General features: G+C 39.3%; 1 protein-coding gene across 2 annotated transcripts in view; it reads right to left on the bottom strand.

Annotated features, from left to right (window-relative positions):
* The window catches only part of GALNT1 (UDP-N-acetyl-alpha-D-galactosamine:polypeptide N-acetylgalactosaminyltransferase 1 (GalNAc-T1)), a 59,870-nt gene that overhangs the window by 18,863 nt on the left and 17,544 nt on the right, over positions 1-23,463 (bottom strand). For both annotated transcript variants that reach the window (XM_006889185.1, XM_006889186.1), the window contains exons 3-6: positions 21,561-21,727; positions 15,589-15,796; positions 4,578-4,748; positions 1,703-1,820 (exon numbers count right to left, since the gene is read on the bottom strand). In XM_006889185.1, coding sequence (XP_006889247.1) covers positions 1,703-1,820; positions 4,578-4,748; positions 15,589-15,796; positions 21,561-21,727 — 664 coding nt within the window. The remainder of the gene's footprint in view (positions 1-1,702; positions 1,821-4,577; positions 4,749-15,588; positions 15,797-21,560; positions 21,728-23,463) is intronic.

The following is a 23,463-nucleotide window of genomic DNA, read 5'->3' as shown; positions in this document are numbered from 1 at the left end:
ATAGAAAACAGAAAAACAATTGAAACTATCAACAAAACTAGGAGTTGGTTCTTTGAAAAGGTCAACAAAATCGATACTCCACTAGCAAAACTCACAAAAGCCACACTTCTTTTGATTTCTGAATTGCTGGTGCCATGGGTGTTGATTATGGATCCAAGTATAATGAAATCACTGACTATTTTACTCTTTTCTCCATTTATTATGACATTGCCTATTGATTATTGGTGAAGATTTTTGTTTTTTTTTTTTCTAATGTTGAGATGTAGAAGGAGGCTGTAGTCTTTTATCTTCTGTGCTAAGTGCTTAATTCCTTTTTCACTTTATGCAAGCAAGGTTGTTATCATCTGCATAAATCAGGTTGTTGATGAGCCTTCCTCTAATCCTGATGCCACATTTATCTTCAAAGAGTTCAGTTTCTTGAATGATGTGCTTAGCCTACAAGAATGAATAAGATACAAGTCTGACCTACACCTTTCCTGATTTTAAACCATGCAGTGTGCCTTTGCTCTGTTTGAACAACTCCTTGGTCTCAATGTTATCCATAGTTTGTTATGATCCACACAGTCAATAAAACATAAATATCTTTCTGATACTCTCTGCTTTCAGCCAAGATCCATCTGACATCAACTATAATTTCCCTCATGCCGTGGTCTCTTCTGAACCAGCTTGAATTTCTTGCAATAATCTGTCAATGTACTGTTTCAGCCATTTTTAAATAATTTTCAGCAAGATTTTACTTGCATGTGACAGTAAATGATATGTTCAACAATGTCTGTGTTCTTTTTCATCATCTTTTTTCTTAGAATGGGAACAAATAATGGATTTCTTCCAGTCTAAACTAATTTGGAGCAATTTTTAAATTATTTGTCTTGAAAAATACAAATGTGGTAAAGTATCCAAGTTTTGTGTAAGAAAAGTATGTTCATATTGGCAGTGCAAAATATTTTACAGAATATGAAATTATGTTTTTCAGTTGTAAATGCAAAATAGCTAAATAAAAATTATATGTATTTTTTGTTTAATGGTAGACTTCCTTTTAAGATAGTAGAAATGAATAAAACTGACTAGGAAATTTCTACTAGCAAGTTTGACAGCTGGATCATTACTTTTAAAAATGGAATAATTTGCTTACATAGCTTGAAATGAATCCTTAATAGCATCACCAAGGCTGTCAGTGATACAAAGATGCAGATTATCTATACATAATTAGCAATCTCAGAAAAATAAAAATTAATTTCTTTTCATACTCAATTTCACTTAAAGGAATAATTTTTGGGTCTAAAGGTGCTATAAAGTCTCTGAAGTCAAATTAAACTATTAAATTTAACTTTTAACAATAACATAAATAATCAAAACATCTATCTATATATGTTGTTGTTAGGTGTCATCGAGTTGGGCACACAGTGACCTTATGATCTGAATCCTCTCCTATCCTGCTCCATTCTCATACTTGCTGACACATTAGAGCCCACTGCAGCAAACCCTGTGTCAATCCACCCGGCAGAGGGTCTTCCTCTCTTTTGCTGCCTTTTCACTTTTCCAAACATGATGTCCCTCTCCAAGGAATAGCCTTTCCTAGCAACATGCCAAAGTATGTGAGATGAAGCTTTATCACATGATATATGCTTATATATATACACTCTCACATTCATATATATATATTTAAGGTTAAATAGGTGTTTCTTTTTCAAAAGGAACTTACCCTAAAGGAAATTTCTAGGTTTTCTCCTCCCCAAATATCCATTCCAGCATCATATGTTCCAATTTCCTGGAAATAATCTCTGTCTATTGAAAAAAGGCCTCCTGCCATTGTAGGTGTTCTGAAAGTCAATCATAGTATTATACTGTCAATAGAAGAAATCATTCTAAATTGAAAGTGTTTCATTTGCTTTTAATAGTAGTATAACCCTCCACCACCCGGCTGCCGGTCTGTTGTACTGTGATAGTCTGTGTGTTGTTCTGATTTTGGGAGCTATGCTACTGGTATTTCAGATACCAGATGCATCAATTTATAGGTACACAGGTATCAAAAGAATTTCCAAGTTGAGACAGATGAGGAAGCAGGACTGGCTTCAGAAATAACAGGACTTCGAAAATTGCATGAATAGTAGTTGAATACTGTTCGCTATTTGTTGTTGTTGTGTACTGTCAAGTCAGAACCAACCAGTGGTTTTCAGGGTCTGTACAGGAACAGACTGCCCAGCCGTCTCCCACAGAGCAGCAGACAGACTTGAACTGTGCACCTTTGTGCTGGCAGTGCAATTCATTACCACTACGCAACCAGAGCTCCCTGTCGTTTGATGTAGTGGCAGAAAATGAGAGCAGAGAAGAGATCGTGAAGGCAGTGCAAAGTCGTGCAAGGTTTAGATGTGTTGTACACAGACTTTGCTAGGAGTCAGAGTTGACCAGACAGAATGGAACAGCAACTAGAGAATAAAATGCAAACTCAGATATTTGTCAGATGCTTTTGCAGGCTCACAGGGGCTGTAGGTATTTATATTCCATGGATTTGATCCACCCCCAGTGACACCCTCACATTTTCTGCTGGGCATTCCTCCTGTCACAGTTTCTGGTCTGTTCCTCACTCTTCCCACCTGTGGTAACTTCCTTGTTTGTTAGGTCCTGAAAGAGCTTCCCTCTTGAACTACCTTTTTTAAAAAAACAAAAACAAAACAAAAAACCCAAAAAACCCCAGCGTATTTTAGGTTTATTTTTTAAAACTGTGATTTAAGTGAAGGTATACAAAGCAAATTAATTTTTTATCCAACCATCCACAGACATTCTGTTCTATAGTGTTAATTTCTATTCCCATAATATAACACTTTCCTCACTTCTTCCTTGCAATTGATTTCCATTAATACTTTTTTATCTCTGTCTTCCCTTTCTTTAGTTATGCTATGCTCATCACCCTCTTAGTGAATACTGCCTTTCCCTTCACTTATTTTTTTAATTTTTTTTTTGTGTGTGCGTGTATGGTCAAATCAGATCTGACTGGTACAGGAGGAGATTGTCCCTCCTTACCCGGCAGAGAATCTGGTGGATTCGAACCGTTCGCCTCTGGGATTGTAGTTGCAACTCCTTGCCACTAGGCCACCAGAGCTCCCCTTCCCTTCACTTATTTTAATGTGTGCCTGTTATCTACTCAAAGAGCCCTGATGGTGTAGTGTGTAATCTGTCAGGCTGCTAATCGTGAGGTCAGCTGTTCAAATCCACCAAGAAATATGGGAGAAATATGGACCTTCTAGTCCCGTAAAGGTTTACAGCTGCAGACACCCAGCGGAGGGCTGTTATGGGCTGGAATCAACTCAGTACCTCTTAGCTTGCTGGTATACTATCTGTTTGCTAATTTTCATTCCTTTTTCCTTCCCTTTCCAACCCTGGTAACCATTCAAGAATGATTTTGTGTGCAACCTCTCTTTAACTTGTTCTAACAAGGGTCTTAATCAGTATCTGTCTTTTTGTGTCTGATTTGGTTCACTCAGCATGTCCTCTAGATGCACCTATGTCTTAGATGGTGTACTGAACTGTAGGCTAATGAGAGGATAGGACCTTTCTAACAGGAGAGGACACAGGACGCTAGGGGAAAGGGTGTACGGTTAGTGAAAGCTCATGTCAATTTTACCATGATGGCCTCGAACTTAAGCAAATGTAGAGCTGGGGATCCCACAAAAGAGTGAAAAGAACATTGCAGACTGGCTCTGAGGGAACTCCTAATTACTAACAAAAGCAGGAATAAATTGGTATAAATCCAAAGATGGCTCAGAATATGTTAAGGCCTCAATTCAAAGGTTCTGAAAAGAAGGAATACTTTCATCTATCAGTGAAGGAATACTTTCATCTATCAATAACCAAGTATAGAGCAAAGGAAAAAGTTTAACAAAACTTTCTTGTATACTCTGTGTTAATTCTAGTTATTTATATTTTGAAACAGCTTTTTAAGTTTTCCATTCAGTAAACATCACTGAGATACTATAGACCCAAACTTAAGAATTTCCCATTCTACTAAAATGATCCAGTCTGAGGAAATATTTTCTTATAATGACACTTTAATTAATTAGGAAGTAATCAATTTAAGCTTAGTATTATCTATCTTTAAACAAATTAAAACATAAAACTGACTTAATTTGCAAACTTTTGTTCATTTTATTCACTCACTCACTGCCAATGAATTTGGAACTGACTCACAGCAGATGCCCTACCGGGTTTCTGAGGCTGTCAATCACACAGGAGCTTATCCGTCTGCTTCCCTTGGAGCCCCTGGTGGATTTGAACCGGCAAAGCGTCATGCACTTTGGGTTACCAGCACAACTCCCTAAGGACTAGGTCAGAGCTCAAAAAAACACACATGTCTTTCCTCATGTATACTAGAGATATAGACATGGGAATTCATACTTTTACTAGCTGGTGAGAAGGAGGGATCTTTCTTTAAAACACTGATATGTGAAAAATGACTCTTAGTTATATATCAAGTACTTCACCTTTCTCAAGATGTATTTGTTATTTGATGTCATCCCTACTTTTTTTTTACAATCTTCTGCTAAGAACTTATTAGGAAAAGCATTTGACAAATTAATTACCTCACAGGAAGAGTTCGATCCCCTTTCCTTCTGTCCATTTCTCTTTGGGGAACAGGATACCAGCGAAAATTGAGCTTCCAGTTGAACCCACCGTAGGTCATATCTGAGCCTGCCATGTACTCAAAAGTGTCGTCGCTGATTACATCAATGATAGGACACACTACAGTTCTCCTAGAATCATGGAAGCAAATAAAAAAATTTTTTTAAAAAATCCTGTGAAACAACTACATTAACAACAGTACAATATTTTTAAAAAATGCATTCTAAGCTGTTAAAGAAGATGGTGAAAAAAATTGCTACATTCTCCCAAGCTGGTATAATAACAGATTTCTTGACTTCTATCCATACCTTTTTATAGTCCTAGCTTTACATACTTGCCAGATAGAAAAAGACTTAAAATAGTTCTACAGTTTTCCAAATTAGCACTTCAAGGTATTTAAATAGCAATTTTTTTATGTTTACATTTTAAAAATTTCTTGCTATTAAGATGTTACAGCTAACATATTTCTATACACAGCATTTCACTTTTGCTTTAACAATAAACTTCTAGGAGTGAGACTATGACGAAAGGAGCTTTTTGATGGCATTCTTCATTGTTCTACTGAAGTGTTATATAAAAATGTGTATGTTGCTAGCTACCATATCCTCATGATGCTACCCACTCTGGATGCTATTTCATTACACTTTTTGCTAATATAATAATGATAATGTCACAAAAATTTTTTTTTAGATTTGTCTTTACTAATTTTTTAAAAGCTGATTTCTCCTTCAATTGGTACTTCTTCATATAAATTGACTATACATTTGTAAAATTTTCTATCAGCACTGATTGGGGGAAAAAAAATCTAGAACAGCTAGCAGCTTTACATAATCACAGTGCCTCGCAGAGAAAGCAGACTTACTACTCACTGCCTTTACTGAAAAGACACGTCTCCAGGCAGCTGTATTATTCCACAGTATATAAAATCCTCTCCCATCCAACTGATAAGACCAAGAATGGCCATCTAATCAAAGGCAGTCCAACCATAGGCATCCTGAGGCTTGGAACAAACAATGAACTGACCGTGATGCTAAGGTTGAGCTCCGTGGGTGTGTGTAGCACATCAAATGCAAAGACTGGCATGCCCCAAACTCCAAAATGACAGCATGTTACAGCCCAAGATAGTGAGAAGGTGGCCTCGGGCCCTGGGGTCTGGAGCTGCCTCAGTCCCTGATGACGACCTAGGTCTAGCTCCAACTGATATGGAACTTTCCAAGATATTTGCTCTTTTCTTTCCTGTGGTTAACATGAGTGGTTTCTGCTTCATGTAAACCCAAAGAGCATTGAAAAAAAAATCCCAACTATACAGAAGTCTTTTGGATCTACACCAAGGCAGTCACTGTCTTAGAGAAGGAATTACTTTATCAGCACATACTCAGAGCCTGAAAATTTGTTCAGTGTTGGCTTAAAAATGATAGTTGAAGTAAATTATTTCAACACATCAGAGCTAAGGAGTGAAAAACAGTCTCATGCATCCAATGAGCATCTGTCACGTTTCTGTAACTTGGCATTTATTGAGGGCTATCAAATAACTTGACAAGTGCCAGCCCCCAAGTTTACTACACTGTGAGATAAGACAACTAGCTTCTGATATGAAAAACCTTTCACCAAGTGTCATTATGCATAAACTGTTAGGAACCACAGAACTGTGGAGGTTGCGAAAACAGGAGTGCAAGAGGAAATTATAAACTTGTAAAACAGAAAGAGAAACATTAGTGAACAATAATGGGGGGAAGACCTTTAGATATGATTACTTAAATGTTCTTGTCTTATAAAGAAATGGTAGGATTACTTATTGTTGATGAACAGTCTGAGGTACAAAGAATGGCTTGCCCAAAGCATACAGCTATTACATGGGAGAGGAGGATTTTTTTTCACTAGTCTGTGCTCTTAATTATTATCCTGATTCTTTTCACCCTTATAACCTGTGTTGTTGTTGTTGTGTGTTGTCAAGTCAGAACTGACCCACAGTGGACCCTTCAGCAGACCCTTCAGCGGGTTTTCAGAGGCATAAACAACACAGGAGGAGACTCTCCATCCTTCTCCCATGGAGCAGCTGGTGGATTCAAACTGAGTGCCTTTGGGACTGCAGCACAACTTCTTACCACTAGGCCACCAGAGATCCCCTTATAACTTAAAGGTGAATCAAGCATTAGCCACAACACATTTAAATAGCATTTACCTCTTTTGTTACAATTACAAATAAGTATTTTTGGTTTTATGTTTGTTTCTTTTTCCATTCAAAATTTAATGCTTGATTACTAGAAAAAGCTTATAGTAGGATTGTGTAGAAAAAGAGGGGAAAATCATCTATAATTCACTATAGCATAAACATTAACATTCTAGCACAAGTGAGCAAATGCACTTACAGATAAAAACTATTATTTTGCTTTTCCCTCTCCAATAGTTCTAAGCCTCCTTGCTACTTAACGTATTGACTAGAACATTCTGGATTAAACAAGAGTGCTGATAGTGAATAGCATATTGTTCCTGTGTTGGTTTGTTGTTGTTTTTTTTCTTTTGTGGAAATTCCTCTGGTATTTACAACACAGCATGATATGGGATATTCTTTCAAATAATAAGGAAGTGATGATTTCCTCTGAGTTCTTGACCAGGAAGATTAACTTCAATTTCCAGGATCTTTTAAGGTTCTACTAAAACGACTTCATGCTTTTCCTTATTTCACAGATTGTCCTGGTGCAATATATTGAATACGGTGCTTTTTTAAATATAAAAACCATTCTTGTTGGAAAAACTAATTATCATAAAATTATCAGGCCTTATATTGCTGGGTTAGGTTGGCCCTAGTTCATTAGAAGTCTCTGCAACCATACTCATTATCAAAGCAGGTTAACTCTATCTTTAAACTGGTATATCATCTTTAAAATCAGAAGAGATGTTTTCCTGTTTCTGCAGACTATGCTGTTAAGGGAGGTACTGCAGGCTTGTGTGTTCCTGGACTAGAGTCTCAAGGATGCCTCTAGAGTCCAGGAACTCTTCTCGGGGGCAGAAGTCAGGCAGGTGTGTGCTCAGCCCATGGCCTAAAAGCTTCGCATCGCCTAAGCTTTGTGATACTATAAACCACTGTGAGCACGGCATCCCCGCTTGAGTGGCTCTGAGTAGTTCCTGTGGGATTACGGGCAAGGCAATCCTGAGCACCCGCTCATGGTACTCGCTGTGCCAAAATAAACAAACACACACCTTTGTCTCTCATGGAAGCATCTCAAATCTTTGGGCAGTGGCCAGGAAACTGTCACTATTAGCTTGTAAGTAAGATAAAATCTTGGTCCCTTCACAGATCTTGACAAAGTATATGTCTCATCATCTGGAACATTACTGTTAATACGGTACACTGCCTGCCTGGGGACATGAAAATTCTCAAAGGCACCACGCAAATGGACAATCTGAAACACCGGTGCCAGAGATGCCCTGGAGGGGTGGGCGTTGTCGTCTTCTTATATTTATTTCTAAATTACAATCTCATTCCCAACTTAATTCTGTTAAGACAATGACACTTTGCTTTCCATGGTGAAATCAAGTTTGATCTTGTGACCATCTCTGGCCAACGGAACGTGATTAGACACAACCTAGGACACAGTATTTCAGAAGATGTTAGTAAGGCGCCATTGCTTTCACTACCTGCCACTGTTCTTTTCCTTTTCACTTCTCAAGTACCATTTCAGAATGAGAACGACTTCAAGCAGAATCAAAAGCAACCCACACCTAACACATATGACTGTAAGAAACACTTAGCCAAATAAATGCTTTATCTGCTCGGGGCCATTTATTACCACAAACATCAAGTCTTCCACTTCATAAAAATGGGATAGTCTTCTATTTAATTTGTTGTTGTTGTTTTCAGAGTATAAGTTTTAATTTGTTGTTGCTGTTGTTTTCAGAGTATAGGTTTACACTTTTTTTTTGTTAAAATCGATTCCCAACTATGTGTTCCTTTTTGAAGCTACTGTGAATGGGATAGTTTTAATTTTATTTTTTGAATGTTAATTCCAAGTGTATAGACATACAACTAATACTCATATACTCATCTTGTATCCTATAACCTTTCTGAATTTGCTGAGTTCTAGTTTTTGGTTGAATGTGTTTTTTAAAAAGTAGGTTTATCAGGATCTTCCATACACGAAACCAAGACGTCTAAGAGTGGTTTTACTGCTTTCTTTCCAATGTGAACACCTTTTAGTTACTTTTCTTGTCTAACTGCCCAGATAAAACTGTTACTATAAAAATGAATACAGAGCAGAGGGAGAAGTGTAAAGGAAATGGGAAAGAGCCAGTGGGGACCATTGGTGGGTAATGGTGGTAATGATGGGCATAGTCCATAATGTCAATGAAGGAAAATGTGACACACACATCCCCTACGATGTACACGAATGGAAAGCAATGTATACGAATTATTATATGCATACTAATGGATCTTGGCTGAAAGCAGAGAATACCAGAAGAATGTCTATCTGTGTTTCATTGATTATGCAAAGGCATTTGACTGTGTGGATCATAACAAACTGTGGCTGACTCTGAGAAGAATGGTAATCCCAGAACATTTAATTATGCTAATACGAAACCTATACTTGGACCAAGAGGCAGTAGTCAGAAGAGAGCAGGGTAACACTGCATGGTTCAAAATTGGGAAGGGTGTACACCAGGGATGCATCCTGTCTCCATACCTTTTCAACATGTATGCAGAGCAGATTACCCGAGAGGCTGGGCTCTATGAGGAGAATTGTGGCATCAGGATTGATGGAAGTTCTATTAACAATCTCCATTATGCAGATGACACAACCCTGCTTGCTGAAACAGAGGAGGACCTCATGCACTTGCTGCAAAGGGTCAAGGACTGCAGCCTTCTGTATGGACTGAGGCTCAATGTCAAGAAGACAAAGATTCTCACCACTGGACCAATTGGCAGCGTCAGGATGGATGACGAAGAGATTGAGATTGTTCACAGCTTCAGTTTGCTCGGCTCCACAGTCAACACTCTTGGCACCAGCAGTCAGGAAATCAAAAAGCGTATCGCGATGGGAAAGTCTGCTGTTAGGGACCTCTCTAAAGTACTCAAGAGCAACAGTGTCTCTCTGGAGACTAAGGTGCGCCTGATACAGGCCATGGTATTTGCAATCGCTTGTTATGCATCAGAGAGTTGGACAATGACTAGGGAGGACAGAAGGAGAGTGGATGCCTTTGAGCTGTGGTGCTGGAGAAGAGTACTGAATGTACCCTGGACTGCCAGGAAAACAAACAGATTTATCTTGGAGAGGATTAAACCAAGCTACTCCTTGGAGGCAAGGACTCTGGGGCTTCGTCTGACATACTTTGGACATGTTGCCAGGAGGGATGGGTCCTTGGAGAGGGACATCATGCTTGGGAGGGTTGAGGGAGGGGAGAAGACCCTCTATGAGATGGATTGATTCGGTGACTGGGGTAATCGGGATGGGTGTGTCAGAGGCAGTGTGGTTGGCGCAGGATAGAGCAGGGTTTAGGGCTGTTGTGCATGGGGTCGCTATGAGTCAGAAACGACTCGACGGCACATAACAACAACAACAATAAAAATACAGAGCTGAAAAAAAAAATACTGGCAGTCTTTTAAAGGTGAAGGCAGAGCCGAGCTGACAATTAGAAAAGAGGGACTTCAGTCCTCAACCACCGGGAACTCATTCTGTCAGACCCTAGAATGAGATGGAAGTAATTACCCTTAGATTATCCAGGATAAAAGCCCAAAGTGGTCAATTATCTTGATCTTGTAAGATCCTGAGTTAAGAATCTTGTTGTTAAAAGATGTCAGCTTTGGAAAAGTAGGGGATCAGTGTAAGTGAGGAAGAATCTCAATGGACTGACACAATGACTGCAGCAATGGCCTTGAGCTTGGTGCAGGTTAAGAAAATGTTTCAATCTGTTGTTCACTGGGTCACGATGAGTCATAGTCAACTCAAAAGCATCTAACAACAATCACCCACACAACTCTGATAAGTTGTTGTTGTCATTGTTAAGTGCTGTCAAGTCAAAGATGACTCATAGCGACCCTATGAGTGAAAGTCTTGAACACGTATAACTTTCATAGTTTCTCTAAGGTCATAGAATTTCCGGAGGTGATGTTTCTTTTAAGCTGCAAAATTTGTGATAATTTGTAATGAATCAATAGAAGAATAATACAAATTTTTAAAAAAATGAATAGAAGTGATGAGAACAGACATCCTTTATTTGTTCCTTATCTTAGAAGAATTGGAAGGAGGAGTGGAGTCTACTTCCGTAATAGCTTGCCTCCAGAAACCCTATGAACCTGGAAAGGGGATGAAAGGCACCCAAGTGTCGAGGAACTCTCCTTCATAGGGTCGCTATGAGTCGCCTGTGACTCAATGGTACTTAACAACAACAACAACAACAACAATCTTAGAGGAAAAGTATCCAGTCTCTCACCATAAAGTCTGATACTCTCTCTTACTAAGTCAGAACCAACCCTCCATTGGGTTTCTGAAGCTGTAAAATAAAGGAAGATTAAACTGCTCATTGCACTTCCTGAGAGCCGCTGGTAGATACAGACTCCTTTGAATTAGCGGTGCGGCAGCCTATGATCTACATTGCCAGAGTTGGGGGTTGTTCACAGATGGCATTTAATGAGAGGCATTTAATTACAAGTTTTCAAAAATACATACATGAATGGGTTGTATTATAGTGCATAACCAGGTTTTCTAATACTAAACAAAACTTGCATTCCTGTAACGAAGTCCTATTAGTCATGATATACTACAATGAAAATACATGGATATTCTGTATTCTGTTTCCGATTTTGTAAGATCTTTTCTATGAGTTTTCTTGTGCAGATCTGGCCTGCGGTTGTCTTTGTAGTTTCCATCAGATTTTCTTATCATGATTGTAATATCCTCTAAAATGAGTTTCAGTGAACTCCTCTTTTCCTACATTCTGTTTACAAACTTAGGGAACATGTTATACTCACGACCAGGAGTGAAATAGACAAGCTTCTTGCTGGTCCTTTCAATGGGTGGAATTTATTTTTCATTTTCACACTGCAATAGGCAAAAGTGATTCCAGCTTTTTCCATTGTTCACCAACAATTTTGCTGCATCACAGACTCCAGGCTTTATTTCTCTCCTCTATCTTCACTGTCAAATCCAGGTCCCCTTGGATTAGCTTCAAGGTTAAAGCAGGCACTGATTTTGGGACTGCATTTGCTCTCATTTTGTCTTGAGATTTATAAATTTCATACTTTTGTGCCAACTCAACGATGCATTTAAAAATGAATTGTATATTTTTTCCAGCATGTTAGCTTTTTTAGTTGGCAAAATTATTCAGGATAGCTATTCTACCATGTAGTCAAGATGGGATGTTTCTGTCGTTATTATTCCAACCAATTTCCTTACCACACGTCTGTCATCACACCACACGCTTTTTCTCTACAGGTGCAGGTTCTTGTTTCATAAAGGTCATGTATTACTTTTACATAAGCAGATACTTCTTAAGCCAGGAATGTTTTATTTATAGAGGCAATTTATAGACACAGTCTATTCTTTTGCTTCTTCAATGTAATGTTCTCCTTCCAAAAGCTGTCATGTCTTCTCACTGGCCCCAAAATGATTCATCTTTTGAAAAAAGAGATGCAATTCCAGCATTTGCTACCAAGGAAGAAGACATATGCACTGGCTCTAGCTCCCTGACACTCCAATGACTATAGAGAGTTCATCCCTCTTGAAATCTAAACAATAATGTTCAATGGCCATTAACAACCTCTAGCTTCCATGTGATGACAAACAGAAATCCAGCTGATACAGGTCTAATAAAATGAAGTTAACGGCCCCTCTGAGGAGTGAAAACTAAGTCAGACTTAAAGAGTAATTAGAATTATCCTTCTATTTTTTACAATAATAGTCTCATGCAGTATTTGTCCTTATGAGACTGGATTAGATCACTCATCATAATGCTCTCCAGTCTTTCCAAGTTATGCAGTATTTTTCAAAATTGTTACTCCTGAGTACTATATCATATTCCACTGTAAGTGTACTTAAATTTTCAATCCATTCAGTTGTGGTTGGATATTTGGGCCATTTCTGTGTTCTTGTGATGGGGGTAACGCTGCTAGCAACCCTGGTGGAGATCTCTGTTTGTGTCTCAGGTCTAATTTCCTTGTATGAGGACCCAAGGCGGGGAGGTGTGGGAGCAGAGGGGTGAGCATAGGTAGGGGTGAAACCACAGGGTTGCACAGTCTGGTGGGTGAAGGGAGGAGGGTTACAGAAATGGGAAAGACCCAGTGGGGACCTGAAAAGACAGGGTGATGATGGGCAAGGTCCAATGGTGATTAATTTTATAAAACATTATGCATAAAAAAACCCCCAAAAAACCATTAAGCATGTGAATGAAACACAATGTGAATAAAAAATAGTGTGAAACACAATGTATATGAACTTTGTAAGCAAACCAAAATAAAAAAAAATTTTTTAAAAGAGTCATTCTTTGCAAAGTATGATATACAAGAAACTAGAACCACCCAAAACAAAACCTATCCACAAACCAACCAACCTACCACCACTTGCATTTATTGCTCTCAATGTTCTCCCTTTCTTATATGAGAATATAGCATTTTCCTGGCTACAAGTATGCATTTTGGATACACTGTGGTTCTCTCTACCTGTTCCCACTTTTTGCTCTGCTACAAACCAAAACCCGTGTGGATAGTGAGGAAATGAGCTAACAGAGCACAGCAAGCCTCTGCCTGCTCCCAAGCTTAGAGAAGAGGGACAGGCAAAGGCTTTCAACCTAGCTTTTTCAAGTTCATGGTTAATCTGCTCTACTCCACTTTAATGAAGAGGGCACATACATCTTAATTCCCCTTCCTTCACAAGACAGTTCTGAACATTCCTTCCGAGTTTAGAACATGTTTTTCGCTCATATTTCGTTTCTAATGCTCATTAAGGCTAGAATCCAGGTTGGAAGTCTTCCAGAGCAGTCAGATTATACAGAGGTTTGTTTTCTGCTTCTGGGGAGGCCTAGGGTAGAATGTTTACTCGCCATTGGGTGTGAGTTGATTTTATTTGGCCTCCTATTTAAAAAGGCATTTAACAACAACAACAATATAGAGAGCTCTGAAGGCCTAGTGGATAGAAAGTTATGCTACCAATGTAAAGACGGGTGATTTTTAATCTGCAGCCTTCAAGCCTGGTTTTAATTGTTTTGGTCAAACATTCTTCCAAGTGGTATAGCACTGGTCTGCCCATTTGCTGTACAGAGGCAATTTATAATTGCTGTGATACTGATGTGTAAAATGGGATAATGGTTACCCATGATGGACAGTGTTTGGCGGAGCTCTCTGATTAAAACAAGGTTGGAAGCAGGAATGGCATCCATTTCCAAAATACCTTGCCTCTGGAAACTCTATGAACTTGGAGAACGATGAAAGTTATACAAATGTTCAGGTTTTTCATTCATAGGGTCACTAGGAGTTGTCTATGACTTGACAGCACTTAACAACAACAAAGCTCTTTACAGGTATTTTAAAGGTAATTTGGAAGAAACCAATTTTGTATTTACTAAAAAAAAAAATTAGTAAATTACTATATGCAGTCCAGTATGTGTGGCACTGCCTGCTCCATAACCCCCCACGACCTAAAAATATGTCAACTTGGTTAAATCAAGATTTCTAGTATTATATAGCTGTCCTCATTTGGTCATTTGATGCATCTGTTTTCCATTCTGTGATCTATTTTACGTGTTGTGTATCCTGCCCTCTAGGTACGTAGTGGCATAGTGCCATGTTGCTACCTAAAAGGTCAACAGTTTGAGTTCACCAAGCACAGTTCGGAAGAAAGACAGCAATCTCTTCATGTAAATTAATATAGTCTGAGAAATCTGATAGAGGGTTCTTATGAGTTAAGCAAGAGGACTTTGTTAATGAGGATTTGTTTTTGTTGTTGTTATGTGCCGTCGAGTCGCTTACGACTCATAGTGACCCTATGTACAACAGCCCTAAGCTCCGCTCTGTCCTGTGCCAATCACACTGTCTCTGACACTCCCATCCCAATTATCCCAGTCACTGAATCAATCCACCTCATAGAGGGCCTTCCTCTCCTGCGCCGTCCCTCCACCCTCCCAAGCATGATGTCCTTCTCCAAGGACCGGTCTCTCCTCACAACATGTCCAAAGTATGTTAGACGGAGCCTCAGAATCCTTGCCTTCAAGGAGCCACCCGATTTAACCCTTTCCAGGACAAATCTGTTTGTTTTCCTAGCAGTCCATGGTATTCTCAATACTCTTTTCCAGCATCACAGCTCAAAGGCATCAATTCTCCTTCTATCCTCCTTGGTCATTGTCCAACTCTCTGATGCATAACAAGTGATTGCGAAGACCATGGCCTGTATCAGATGCACCTTAGTCTCCAGAGAGACACCATTGCTCTCCAGTACTTTGGAGAGGTCCCTAACAGCAGACTTTCCCATGGCTTAGGTTATGCTTTTTATGTTAATGAGGTGGGATTAGGGAGAGATATATCTTATCTTGAGTTACATCAGACCTAGAGTACCATCTATGGTTGAGTTACAGGGTTTATCTTACAAGAGATAAAGGGAGAGAGAAGTGAGTAGAGAGGTGAGGAACTTCATTATCAAGAAAGAAGATGGGGAATTGAGCACATCCTTAGGTCTAGGGTCCCTGCACTGAGAACCTCCTAGACCCAGGGGGAGATTAATGCCAAGACACATGGAGATCTCCAAGCAGCACTGGGTCCCTAGAGTAAAAAAAGAGACAGGACTTTCCCCAAGAGCCAAAAGAGCAGAAAGATTTCTACAGCTGCCGCACTGAATCAAAACTTTGGCTCCTTAAATGACTAGAGAATACATTTGTTAACGCCATCCTCTTGTATTTGTGTTACATCAGCACTATATAATGGAACATTTACCATATTATAGTTCAGCAAAAATGCAGCGAACAAATTCACACACTCCAGAAAATTACCTGTCATGCTTGATTCTGGCGAGGAGAGGCTCCAGCCACCCCACTGTGCACTCACAGTGCGCATCTAAGAAGGTGATCACTTGACCTTTAGAAACAGCAGCTCCTTTTAATCTTGCCCGAATCAATCCGGAACGCTGCTCCATTCGAATTACATGAACGGGCACTTTCAACTTTTTCACATAACTCTCCAGAGGTCTTTTCAAGAAGTCTGAAAAATTAACAAAACCAACAAATAAATATCATGGGGGAAAAGTGTGACTAAAGGCTACACGGATGTAAAGTAATTTTGATTTGCAGTATTCATCCAACATATATTTAGTAACACTTTCAGTAAGGTTGATTCACAACTCATTTCTTTATAAAGAAGCTTTTTTGTTTCCTGAGAACATGTAATGGAGCTGTCTCTACATTATTACCCTGCTCCGGTTCAAACAAGAATAGTCACATTACCGCATTTTTATGGGTAACTCTGTCTGACTCAATGCTTCTTTTTCTAACAATACTTAATGATGAGGAATGGAAAGAAAGTTAAACAAATTAAATCCAGACATCAACAGTCAGAAGGCATAGATTATGTAAGGGCTATTAGAATTTAGGAAATTAAAAAATTTTTTCAGAAGTAGAAAAAATAAATTGTCTAAAGGTTATTACAGTCTTTCAATACAGTTCTTTTATCAGAAGACAAGAAGTGAAGTAAAATTCAGAAGAGAAATACAGAACAGAGAGCCACAACAGAGAAGTTTACATTTGAAGAGGGAAAGGACGCTGATGCAGAAAAGAGAAAAGGAATGATAAGGGGGTGGGGGAAGAGACAACACAAAAATGAGCAGAGTGTATGAAATCATTAGCTATGGTGGTGGGTCCAAGATGCAAACCTGAGTCTGACGGTAAAGCCCATTTTTTCATTCATGTCAAGTAATGCTCAAATTACTTAACTGATTTTGAAAGGTAGAAAAGTCTCAGTCCTCAAAGAAAATGGAATATATTTTTCAAGTTGGGTTACCTTGGGGAGCTTTGGTGGCCTAGTGGGAAAAAGCCGTGTTACAATCCCAAAGAAAGGCATTTGGTTTGAATCCATCAGCTGCTCCATGGGAGAAGGATGGGCAATCTCTTCCCATTCAATTTACTACCTGTGAAAACCTGCTGGAGGGTCAGCTATGGGTTGGTTCTGAGCTGATGGTGCACAACAACATGGAGTTTATGTCAAAGGACTTATTGGTGGTGTTATGGCTAAATATCTTCTCAATCAGTCTTGGCATATGAGATAGGAAGATCCTCTCTCTAGGAAAAGATGTACTTGAGACTGAACTACTAAACTTCTATAACTAGCTTTGTTGTGTGGGACTCTAACAACGGGAAGGCTAGAGAGATTCTGATGCATGCATAAAGAAGAGACTCTTTAAATACTGAGAGTGGGGATGCAAAGGACTTCCTATATAAGGAAGACAGACAGAGAGCAGTGAAGTGGGTTTTGCCTGTATGACCTGGTAAGACTCAATATTAATCAGAGATAAGAACATGATGAAAGAGAAAGGAGACTGACCATTGGCTTTTCTGGGCATGTATTTCCTAGGAGCTGGGACAAAAAGAACATCTAAAAAATATCTGGAATACAACTCCTGCCTGATGACCTCTGTTTTGTTTTTAGAATGTCTTTTTAGCACCAAGTCTGAGGATAAAGAAAGCTACAACCTGATATGGATAGAAAGGAGTGTGTCGTGCCAACCTGGGGAAAGCAGAATTTTAGCAACAGTTGCTGTCTTTCTGAGCAGGCTTCAGCACGATGGTAGGTAAAGCTCTTTACATATTTTATCTCACTTAATGTTCATAACAACTCTTTGAGGTTATGTGTTTGGAAATGAAAGTCTAAGACTCTGAATATTAAAAGAATTTGATCAAGGTGACACAGCTGGTTAAGGACAGACAACGCGATTCAAACCCTGTCTGTCTGACTTCAATGCTCTTCTTTTCAGTCATAGCAATGAACAAATCGTAGAAGAAAACTCTAGAGAGAATAATTCTGGACTAGGATCCAACTGATGTGACTTTAATTATTCACTTTATGTTTAGAGTTTGGTGAGAGTCTCATGGGGCAGGTATGCGGTATGGTCTAAGTGTACATATTCAGAAGAGTCAACGCTAGGTGCATCACTGTGTTCCTTAGTGAGTTTATTATTTTTAAAAAAAATAATGGACAGCTAATGTATTTTTTTATGAACCCAATTTCCTGAGTCTCCTATCTTTGAAAGCAATAACAAACACACTGTTTTGTCTATGAGCAAAATAAAAAAGAAAACGGCAGGATTCTGTGGTCTGGCAGCTCAAAAAAATTGTGATTTCACAAATTTACTTGGCATCTTTAATGTTTTAATGCAATCGTTGTGTCTTCCTGCCAGATGATACAGAAATAGAGACTAAGGGTGCCAAGGGGATCAGATAAGAGCTATGTGTGTCTCACAAAATAAAGCCATGGGAGGTTAAGAGATTGTGCTAGATGGTACTAGCCCTCCTAAAATTAAGACAGAATCTTTTTAGAAAGTTGTTAAAATTTATTGGCCTATAAATGGATCCCAAGGAGCTCAGGTGATGCCATGGTTAAGCATTTGGCTTCGAATGAAAAAAAAAAATTGCTGTCTAGTCCCACCAGCTGCTCTGTGGGTGGAAGACAGGACAGTTGGCTACAGCCCTGAAAACCTCATGAGGTAATTCTACCATGTCCTATAGGGCTGCCTGTCTATGGTCAAAACTGACTGGATGGCATTCAACAACAAGAGGCATCAGGAAACTGGAGCTTATGTAGGAGTGTGAATGCCAGGGGATGAATGTCAATGTGAAGGTCAGGGAAGGTTCGCTGCTCCCAGCAACATATGAGAACTATTAGTCAGAATTCTAAAGGGTAGCAGGCAGAGCAAGGCATTTAGAGGGCCATTAAATATGAACCTCTGTTTCCTTTTGTATAAAATTGGAGAAGCAATAGTCATTATCTCTGGTTGGCAGCATATATTGGTTGTAATTAAGCTTTAAAGTAAGACTCTGAGCAGATGATTATATAACTCCTGACATAAATTAGGGATTCGTCTAAACTCTGTCTTTCATTAAAGATTCTTTAACACGAAAGCAATGTGTGAAGGAATGCGCACAGCAGTTAGGAGGTCAAGCCTTGGGTTTATACAGAGATTAGACACTTCCTGAACCCTGCTGAGCCTCGTGCTCATCGTTGGTGAAACAGGATAATTACAGGGTAATTATTAAAGTTCATACTTTAATAAATAGTAGCTATTGGTGGAGTGGGTTATTTGTCAGGCTCTTAACTACAAAGTTTACACACCATGGACCCTAGACAAGTAACACGGTAAGATTCCTATGTTTAAATGCTCACTCTAAGAGCCTGGTGGATAGATGGGAATAGGAGAGGGTGGCTAGGAGAAGATTACTTAAACTAGTTATTTTATTTTATCATCTGGATGAGAAATGATGGTGCTCTGGGTGTTTCATATATAGGAAAAAATTAAAGCTGGAGAAATAGAAGGCATAGTTATGTTCTTAAAAATAACATAGAAAAATAAGCGTACTTTGTATCCAACCATTAGTATCTAAACAAGAAAGTGAAGAACGAAGCTGAATAAAATGGGATGAGACAATTCTCCACCTGGATAACAAGGCTGCAATTATATCATGAAACCACCATTCCCAGGGGCTCCTATCTAGCAGAAATGGGGACCTGGACACCTGAGGTTTCCCAGGTGGGACGATAAAGGAGAATCCAATCTCTGAGCAGGACTCTAGGGATCCTGAGAGTGACTGAGAGCTGCAGGTGGAGGAGGAAAATAAGACTTCTCCCTGCAGCAGTTTTCTCTTACAGCTTTAGATAAAGAAAACTGGTACGCATGAGTTTTCATCACTCTAGAGTTTCAGGCAGAAGTTTCTTTCTGATGAGGCCAGTTTCCTACACAGACTAGTCCATACACACCTCTTGAACACTCAACAGAATGATAGTCAAGCCAAAAGAGAAAATGGAAAGCACTTCCTCTATCTGAAGGAAAACATTTCTCCTTGAGAAATATTTAATTAAGTGAATAGAAGTAAGTAAACCAAACACAAATTACTTGCAGGATAGATGTTTGCATGTATCATGACTTAAATTAACTGGAGTTAATCTTCTTAAAGGGAAAAGAAATTCACTGAGACTGACAAATTTATTATCAACAGAAATTATTTCTTTAAGTGTGGTATTCTTAATTTACAATAGCTAGCATTCACATTGGCATTTCATTATATGGTGTATTACATACTTTTATTTCAATACTTTGTGTGTTTATACATGTAATCCTTAATTAGAATACAAGGTTCTTAAACAAGGTAGATCTCTATCATTTGTATTTATAAGCTGGTAAGGAGCTAAGATCTAAATTGTTACTAATGTGTAGATTATTCACAAATGATTATGGTATTAAATTGGTCAAAGAAGGAACGAAATCCCAGAGGGAATTCTTTTCTGTGACTATCTGCAAATTGTTCTTAAGGGAACACAGTACGTGGAGGAACAAACCATAGCAACAAATGAGGCCCACTGCTATCAGGTCAATTCTGACTCATCTTGACCCCACAGGCCAGATCAGAACTGCCTCACAGTGTTTATGAAGGCTGTAAATCTTTACATGAGCAGACTTTCACATTTTTCTCCTGCAAAAGGGCTGGTGGATCTGAACTGCTAACCTTTCAGTAAGCACAATTCTTAACCCACGGCACCACCAGGGATTCTTAACACAGCGCTAATAATAATGATACGTATTTTTGTTGTTGTGTGCCACTGAGTTGAACTGACTCATCGCTGGCCCTCCAAGAAGTCTTCAGAGGCAGTAAATCGCACAGGAGGACTTCTCCTTTTAGCCTCACAGCCGCTGGTGGATTTGAAACTCACACCTTGAGAATTGCAGTGCAGCTTTTTACCACTAGGCCACCAGAGCGCCTAATGATATAATGATTTATAGTGAATTATGGGAAAGAAAAAACAACAACAACTGTTAGGGAAATGTTGGTGGTCGTCAGATTTAACAGATGTTTTTACTGATGAGTATTTTTTTAATTACTTACAGCATACTATTATATTATGCATCTTTCCCCCCCCAAAAGAGTGCTTTATGAAATCATTTAGAGAACTACACAATTGTGGAAAACTAAAACTTTTGGAAAGAATTACTATGAGAATCATATTGTTGTTATGTGCTATCGCACCAACATAAACTAACAGCCACCTGTGAACAAGAGATCAGAACCGGCCCTTCTTGCATTATCCTCACAATTTCTGACATGCCCACTGCTAGCTGCTGGGTCAAGCCATCCTGCTGAAGGTCCTCCTCTCATTTTCTGACTCTCTACCTCTCCCAGTACAATGCCTTTTTCTAAGGACTGGTTATTCTTGACAACATGGTTCAGGGACCTTTTCTAAGTTTCTTGCTTTTAGGTACCAAGCGATAGATTATTTCTGAAACTTAGAATTGGAAACCTTGGGAAGAATCTGGAGAACTAAAGTGTACCCAGCTAGAGTTCCATGCGGTGTCAAAGATACTTCCAAACTAAATAAAATGAAGTTTCTCAGTTCATTACTCAAAGCAAGATGTAATCCCGCACCATTAACTCGGGAAGGGCTGTCGTTTCCCACAGAGAGAACATTCTAACAAAATCATGCACGCTTTCTCACTGATCTGCACAATTATATTCTATATCATTATTTCTTTTTAAAGCAAGAGTAAAAAATTATACAAATTAAATGTTCATTGAAGTTGTGTTTTAAGAAGGGTATAATTTGTTGCATTTGTGAAGGAGTACAAATGCCACAAATATTTTTAAGCTGAATTAGAAGTGTACAAAATTATTAGGTTAACAATAATTGCAACTTCCCCGCACCCCCCGTCCAAACTCTCAGCCCCAGGAGGTGCAGCTTATCAATGGCATTCTAATTTGACGTTTACCTCGTTCACTGGCGTCATCGACCAGCACGATCTCTTCTAGCATGTGTCGCGGTGAGCGGTTAATGACACTATGGACAGTTCGCAGGAGGGTGCTCCAAGCCTCGTTGTGGAACACAATTACCACACTTGTCGTCGGAAGAGAATCTGGATACACCTTTGTTTTACACCTAGAGACAGAGCAAGTGCCTTTATTAGAAGGGATTGTTAAGACAGCAGAATAAATGAATGGACAGGACTGGAAAGGATAAACTAGAAAAGCTGCTTTTCTAAAAAGCTTGCCTCAGAAGCAGGATCTTGGTGATTTCTGTACTTGTAAATAAGTACTAGCGGCTAATGAAGGAGCTCTGGTGGCCTAAAGGCAAGAAGCTGCACTGCAATCCTGAAGGCATGTGGCTCGAGTCTCCCAGCTGCTCCGTGGGAGAAAGATGAGCATCTCCTCTGTGATTAACTGCCTCTGAAAACTTGCTAGAGGGTCACCTATGGGTCAGTTCTGACTTGATACACAACAACAATGGGTCATAAATAACATCTATTTAAAGTCAGATATTTTGACTATAATTATTTAAAAGATATGAATATTGTTGTTGTTTCATAGTGAGCCTATCAACAAAAGTCCTCAGCACTTGTGTACCTTTCATCCTCTCTCCAGGTTCACAGGGTTTCCAGAGTCAAGCTATTATGGAAGTGGATGCCACTCCTCCTTCCAAGCTTGTTTTAATCGGGGAGTTGAAAAGTAACAAACAAGTGTAGAGCCATACTTTTTTTTTATATATAAAATGTATATACGTGTTTATCAGGACAATGTAAATTGGTAAAAGGGGAAAGAATTTTAATGAAGTTTATGAAAATGTCAGGAAACAGAGCACTCTAAAGGACAAATACCCCCCAGGCTTCCTCTGGGTCCTCGCCAGGGTAACCAGTCTCCTGGAGTTCTATTATAGACAAGTGCCACCTGTTTTTTGTTTGTTTTAGAGAGCAATGGTTCTCAAACTTTTTAATTCAGAAATCCTTTACATTCTTAAAAGTTTCTGAGGATGTCAAAGAGTGCCCTTCTACATCTACTGATGCTTCCTGTATCATAAAGTAAACCAGAAAATTTTAAAAGAAAGAATCTCCAAACACGTATGACATTAGCTGTCAAACAGACGGCTCTTCACAATCATGCAGTGAGCCAGTTCCCGATTCAATGCTTCTCAGTTCCAAATCCATCCTTTTCTATGCGTAAGCATTTCTCCTGTGCAGGTGGCACAACACTGCACTCAGTACAAGGTGATGAAGTGACACTGTGGAAGGAAGGCACCTAGCATCTTGATCCAGGTGTGCTTCTGAGTCTCTGTCTTTCTCCTATTGCACAGCTCCCAGAGGTGTGTGGAGGGTGGTGGCACTTACAGGCATTCATGCTCAGTAAGTTTTCGTTAGATCCTTGAAGGCTGCCTTTTCATGACCTTCACACGCACTCCACTGAGTTTCCTGCCTGTGGCTTCCTTGAAAATGACTCCCCTGGCCTGGTTCTGTCTGCCACCTGTGGATCTGACTTCCTGCTTGTCAGTCCTTGTCACAAAGACCTGCAGAGTCATCTCTACCCCATAGGGCACTGTGTACCAGGTGTAGCCAGAAGCAACCAGCACATTTCACCATCTGCTGAGTTTCACCATCTTCTTAAAATAGGCCTAAGTCTTAAGCTTAAAGAGCGAATTTCCTTCCACAGTTCTTTTCTTGGCACTGTGTTTCCACCCAGGATGTCTTTAGAACTGTTGTTGTTAAGTGCCATCGAGTTGTAGACGACTCATAGCAACCCTATGAACAAAAGACCTGAGCACTGTTCACAGAGTTTCTGGAGGCAAGTCACTTCAGAAGTGGATGCCACTCCTGCTTCCGACCTTGTTTGAATCAGGAAGCTGCA

Source organism: Elephantulus edwardii, unplaced genomic scaffold (assembly GCF_000299155.1).
Source record: "Elephantulus edwardii isolate Elephantulus edwardi_28Jun2011 unplaced genomic scaffold, EleEdw1.0 scaffold00076, whole genome shotgun sequence".
Classification (NCBI taxonomy): domain Eukaryota; kingdom Metazoa; phylum Chordata; class Mammalia; order Macroscelidea; family Macroscelididae; genus Elephantulus; species Elephantulus edwardii.
This window is presented reverse-complemented; position numbering and strand designations above follow the sequence as displayed.